We start from the raw sequence: 6,345 nt of genomic DNA, 5'->3' as shown, positions 1-6,345 counted from the left end.
TAAAAAGACTTGAGGCTGTAATCGCTGCCAAAGGTGCTTCAACTAAGTACTGAGTTAAGGGTCTGAATACTTATGTCAATGTGATATTTCAGTTTTTAATTTTTAATAAATTTGCAAAGTTACCAGAAATCTGGTTTTTGCTTTGTCATTATGGGATATGGAGTGTAGATTGATGTGGGAAAAAAATTCTTTAAAGCATTTTAGCATAAGTCTGCAACATAAAAAAATGTGAAAAAAATGAAGGGGTCTGAATACTTTCTGAATGCACTGTATATGTATGAATTATTATATTGTGACAAAAATTATTGTCACTGTACGTTAATCTGCCTGTTACATATTTTATATTGTTGAAAAGTGGTAATGTTTAGGGTTAAGGGATCTAACATTTGACATAAAAATGTACAAATATATTTATTGTTATTATTATTATTATTATTATTATTATTATTTATCCCCTTTTCTCCCATTTTGGAATACCCAATTCCCACTACTTAATAGTTCCTCGTGGTGGTGCGGTTACTCACCTCAATCCGGGTGGCGGAGGACAAGTCTCAGTTGCCTCCGCTTCTGTCAATCCACACATCTTATCACGTGGCTCGTTGTGTATGACACCGCGGAGACTCACAGCATGTGGAGGCTCATACTACTCTCCACGATCCACGCACAACTCACCACACGCCCCATTGAGAGCGAGAACCACTAATTGTGACCACGAGGAGGTTACCCCATGTGACTCTACCCTCCCTAGCAACCGGGCCAATTTGGTTGCTTAGGAGACCTGGCTGGAGTCACTCAGCACACCCTGGATTCGAACTCATGACTCCAGGGGTGGCAGTCAGCGTCATTTCACGTTGAGCTACCCAGGCCCCCAAATGTATTTATTATTAATATATTAATATAATATATTGCGACAAAAACATGCTGTGCATAATTTTTTGACTAAAAACAAACAAATATTGCATTTACACTAATACACTTAACATGGAAGTCTATGGGGCAAACGTACTGGAGGGTTTTAAAAGCAGAAATGTGACGCTTGTATTTTTGTTTAAGAGTTTCTGTGTATTTATCTGTACAAAAGTATTGTTATTGGAGTCGTTCTTTCAGTGGGAATAATTTTCTTGGCAGATTTATGCAGAACTTCAATTTATGCATTACTGATTCCTGTGCATGCAGTTTGCTCCATATAAACAGTACTCAATGTATATATATGTCACACAAGTGATTCGATCACACTAGTTTATTTGAACACATTTTATCTTTTGTGTGTTTGTGTACATTAACATTGTAAATGCAATAATACAAACATAAGTTTTATTCATTTTTGTTTTATTTATTTTTTTCAAGAAAATAGCATGTCACAGATGTGTTACATAGAGCTTTAGTTGTGTTGAAACCCAAAATATTACTTTAAATCTATTTTGGTCCAGAAATGTAATAAACACAAATATAGAAGATGCTACTTTAAGTCATATTATAATATCATAGAATTAATTAAAAAAATGTTGTGCTTTCATTCTAGAGTTAGCTGTTTTATATCCCTCTTTCTATTTTTCAATCTCTCATTCTGCAGTTATTTGCAATCTGATGGCAGTAAGATGTTTCAGCGTTGCATTATAGACATGCTGGAGGATCCAGAGGTGGTCTCCACAATGCTGATGCCAGGTAAGAGCATGTGGGTGAATCTGTTTATTACTTTTATTGTTTAAAGCCATTTTTAAATCCCTCCATATATTGGCATTGAAACGAAAGGAATTAAACACTGACCTCTCCTCCACGGCACTCTATTTGCTATTTAATGAGGAGTTATGAAGCTTGACTTTTGTCACATCTTTCTCTTTCTCTCTTTCTGTTGTTTTCTGTCTCACAGCGTCGTGGTGGATCATGACAAACAACTAACAGCAACAGAAACACTTCAATGCTCACAACTGAGCCTGAGTCTAAAAATGACCCCTGCTTGTCTTTGAATTAATAACTAGCTGTAAAAAACACACACACACCATATTTGTGTTGCATTTTATAGAAAACGTTCTTTATGTGTAATACTTCACTGAAAATAACATGCTAATCAGGTAATGCGCTATTCAGAATTTAACTGAGATTGCCTGAATTTGAACTGACTTTTAACTGAGGTACCCGACAGGATGTAGAATTTAATTGGAATTTAAAGAATTAACATGGAAATTCATATAACTTCTTTAAGTGTAGTTTTAAATAATAGGCCTACATTTCATTTTTCAGTGTCAATGACCCATAAATGTTTTCATACCCAAAATATGCTTGTATTTCCAGAAACTTTACTCTAGATGATATTGACCCTCCTATGGTATTGAAAAATGGCACCTCCCTTTGGTATTTGCGGTCATTTTTGACCGGAAGGTTTAGAAATGTAACCTTTTTTTTTTTTTATAATAATAATGATACCATTTCTTCTTCCTTGATATAAGAACAATACAATTATGCATTTCTTTTGGGATTTTATGCTATTATTATCTTATTTACATGTACATTTCTAAATTGTATCATTAATTTGCATATACAAATAAGCTAATTGTTTTTATTTTTTTTTTATTCAGAATCTACACTTCTATAAGTTGAAACATGAAAAAAATATGAGAATGTGACATAAATTGGAGGCAGATTGCTGACATCTGGTGAACAAAATATAAATAACATGTCATGCCACTAACAGCCAGTAGATTTTGTTGTCTGATGGCTTGCAGTAACCTAATTTTATAGTTTATCACAAGATATGCATTTAGATATATATTTAGACATTATCAAACTATTATTTTTAAAAGTTTAGCTATTTAAAATGTATTGGAAGTGTCAGTTTTTGCAGTTAATGTCATTATGCGTGCAATCAAACCTGACCATGGTGTTACAAAGAGAAGGCACAGGATAAGCAATTTTCTACCAATAATTTATTTTAAACATAAAAGCAGAATAACTCAAAGTAAATGCATAATAATGTCAAGAAAATCAACATCAAGAAACAGAAATGAACTGCAAAATTATGAAAATTAAATTAGAGTTTAAAACAGAAGAATCAGAGTAAATATTTTGCAATTTCAAACTTTGTAGTAAAAATGTATTTTGCAAATGTGTGTGTGTGTGTGTGTTGAGCATTGTGACTGTTTTTTTTTGTTTTTTTTGACAAATGTAAAAAAAAGCTCTGTGATTTAGTCTCACCGGTTCATTTTTGTGGGTGTGTAAGTGTGTTTGTGTGTGAGTGGGTGTGTATGTTTTGCACTGAGGAGGTTTTAGAGTCTCACCCTGTTCTGTCTGTTTTTTCTGCATTGTGGTTGATTTATTGATTATATTTGATGGATAAAAAAATTGCTGTTTTTTGGTCTTTCCCATTCATTTTCAATGGTCGGTCAATTCTGATTACGAATACCAAAGGTGTCACGCTTTTTTGAGGACCACTTGAATCAAGTCTATTTTTTTTTTTATTTTTTTATTTTTTTATGTTCAGATGGCAAATGGAGGAAAAGTCACCAAGTCTTGTACAGCTCAGATAAAGGAAACCATTTTTATTAAATGAGTCAAAAATGACTGAATACCATAGGAGGGTTAGTTATTAATAATGCTTAAAATGCCACCTATAGAAATTTGTATTTAGTTTAGATACATTTTATTATATTTAATAAATTGTTTCCATTGATGGGCCATGGATGAAGAACACTTTATTTCTCAGAAGGCTCTGAGAAATTACTTATTCATAGATTATAAAATCAATGGATTAAAATGTTGTCAATATTTATTTTATATAATAAAGTTACCTGAAAACAATGTGGTAGAGATCTGTTTAGATGGCTGGATTAATTTTATGTTTTTTTGGGGTTTTTTTAACTTAAAATAGGCATAATTAGTCAAAATTAATGCTGTTTAGTCACCAAAACTTACAACCCCAATTCCGAAAAAGTTGTTATTTGTAAATTATATTCAACCTTTGCTATATTGAAAGCACTACAACTACACATTATATGATGATTTACCTTGTGAATTTTATATACATATATATATATTTTTTTATGTACAGTCATTTCAAATCAGATGGTTGCAACACACTCCAAAAAAAATGTAAGACTAATAACAATTTGAGGAGTTGAAATAACAAGGCGATGTGAAACAGAAGATGTTAAACAGGTGAGACAATCGAGTCATAGTATACAAGGAGATTCCAAAAACAGCCTAGTCCTTCAAGAGCAAAGATCATTTGAGACTTGTCAATTTGCCAACAGATGTTTCAGCAAATAATCCAGCACTTTGAGAACAATGTTCCCCAAAGACAAATTGGAAGGATTTTGGGCATTTCACCCTCTACAGTGCACATTATAGTTAAAAGATTCAAGGAATCTGGTCAAATCTCGGTCATAAAGGGCAAGATGAAAACCACTTCTGAATGCACATGATCTCTGATCCCTCAGACATAACTGTCTTAAAAAACATCATTCATCTGTAATGGATTTCATGAACATGGGCTTTGGAATACTTTAGTAAACCTTTGTTAGTCAGCACCACTCGCTGCTGCATCCACAGATGCAAGTTAAGACTTTACTATGTAAAGGAGAAGCCATACATCAACACTGTCCAGAAGCGCTGCCGACTTCTCTGGGCTCGGTCTCATCTTAGATGGAAAGTAGAACAGTGGAACCGTGTTTTTTGGTCCGATGAGTTCACATTTCAAATAGTTTTTGAAAAACACAGCCGTCATGTTCTCCGGGCCAAATAGGAAAAGGACCATCCAAGCTGTTATCAGCGTCAGGTCCAAAAGTCAGTGTCTGTATGGGCCAGGGGTGAATTTTGGAGCAGCATATACTGCCATCTAGCACCGTCTTTTCCAGGGATGTCCCGGCATTTTCAGCAGGATAACTTCAAAATACATACTGACTGAATAAGCAGAGAGTGCGGGTGCTAGATTGGCCTGCCTGCAGTCCTGACCATCTCCAACTGAGAATGTGTGATGCATTATGAAGCGCACGATACAGCAACGAAGTCTCCGTACAATTGTGCAGCTGAAGACTTGCATAATGGATGAATGGGGGAAAATTCCACTTTTTAAACTTAAACTTTTGTCTTCAGTGCCTAAATGCACTAAAAAGTGTTATTATAAGAAATGGTGATGTTTCACAGTAGTAAACACTGGACTGTCACAACTTTTTTTGGAGTGTGTTGCAATCATCTGATTTGAAATTACTGTACATTTTTAAAAAACAATGAAATTCACAAGGTAAAACATCATATAATGTTTAGTTGTAGTGCTTTCAATATAGCAAAGGGTGAATATAACTTACAAATCACTCCTTTTTGTTTTTATTAGCATTTTCGGAGTTGGGGTTGTATGTTGGACCAACAAAATTCCTCTGTTTGACTGTTGAATTTCTCTTCCTGTCGTTCAACATCCTGTGGGATGTCGCCAATTCAATTCAAATTCAAATGCACTCATGAATTGAAACTCAGATTCTGAATTTTGCTCAACCCTGATGCTCACAGGCATGGTGTTAATATTTCTAGCATGTAAAGAGAATCAAAGCATATTTTGCTCCATGCAGACAGTGAAAAAGCTTTTGAAACCAGCAGCTTTGATGCAGATACAGACTCTCTAGGGGCAACATTTTCACAGTAAAAAAAAAAACAAAACAAGAATTTGTGTATTCTTGTAAATAATTAAGATAACACTAACAATATGAACTGCAACAACTTTAAAGTCAACTTTTACTTCTTTGAAAACCAGAAAATATGAACTGCTGTTTAAAAGTGCATGCAAATACGAGATGTTTTGACAATGTCAGACAAAAGTGATTTCAGACATCAGAAGTCTGAAACGTCTGTGAATAGAATAGACTTTTAATAGAGATGTACAGTACCTGTTTACAGGTGTTTACTTTGACTTCATAGACATTATAAGATGCTGATTTGCTGTCATGTTGTCAAAAACGTTGAAACCTGCAAGAAAAAATAAAAGAAACGTTACATTTTTGTTTTGTTTTTTACTTTTTTGTGGTTTAGTCCATTGAATGCAAATAAAACCGAAATAAAGAAAGATTATTTTTGTGTGTAGTTTTGTTCTTCAACTATTTTACGGTCCATAACAAGACACCTATATAATAATTACTTAACTTTGTATATCGCTGTCACATTATGTGCATCTTGACTATAAAATAACACATTCTCTGTGGTTATGATTTTGATACGCAAAAGAATTAAGAGTGCAGAAATATTATTGCTCCATCTATCCAAATATTTCGTAAAAAGCATTTGACTCTTTACTCGTGAAATGGTTCAGTGTTTTTTTATATGTCTGAAACACATCGAGCCTTATCAGAGAAATTATGCAGA

General features: G+C 33.7%; 1 protein-coding gene across 1 annotated transcript in view; it reads left to right on the top strand.

The window, feature by feature from the left end:
- Nucleotides 1–6,054, top strand: part of LOC127446022 (N-terminal EF-hand calcium-binding protein 1-like) — a 55,568-nt gene extending 49,514 nt beyond the window's left edge. Inside the window, exons 12-13 of the mRNA XM_051706627.1 lie at nucleotides 1,574–1,665; nucleotides 1,871–6,054. Coding sequence (XP_051562587.1) covers nucleotides 1,574–1,665; nucleotides 1,871–1,899 — 121 coding nt within the window. The 3' untranslated portion in view covers nucleotides 1,900–6,054. The remainder of the gene's footprint in view (nucleotides 1–1,573; nucleotides 1,666–1,870) is intronic.
- Nucleotides 6,055–6,345: the final 291 nt, after the last annotated feature.

Source organism: Myxocyprinus asiaticus, chromosome 9, assembly GCF_019703515.2.
Source record: "Myxocyprinus asiaticus isolate MX2 ecotype Aquarium Trade chromosome 9, UBuf_Myxa_2, whole genome shotgun sequence".
Taxonomy (NCBI): Eukaryota; Metazoa; Chordata; class Actinopteri; order Cypriniformes; family Catostomidae; genus Myxocyprinus; species Myxocyprinus asiaticus.
Note: the sequence above shows the minus strand (reverse complement) of the source record. Positions and strands in the feature narration are given on the sequence as shown.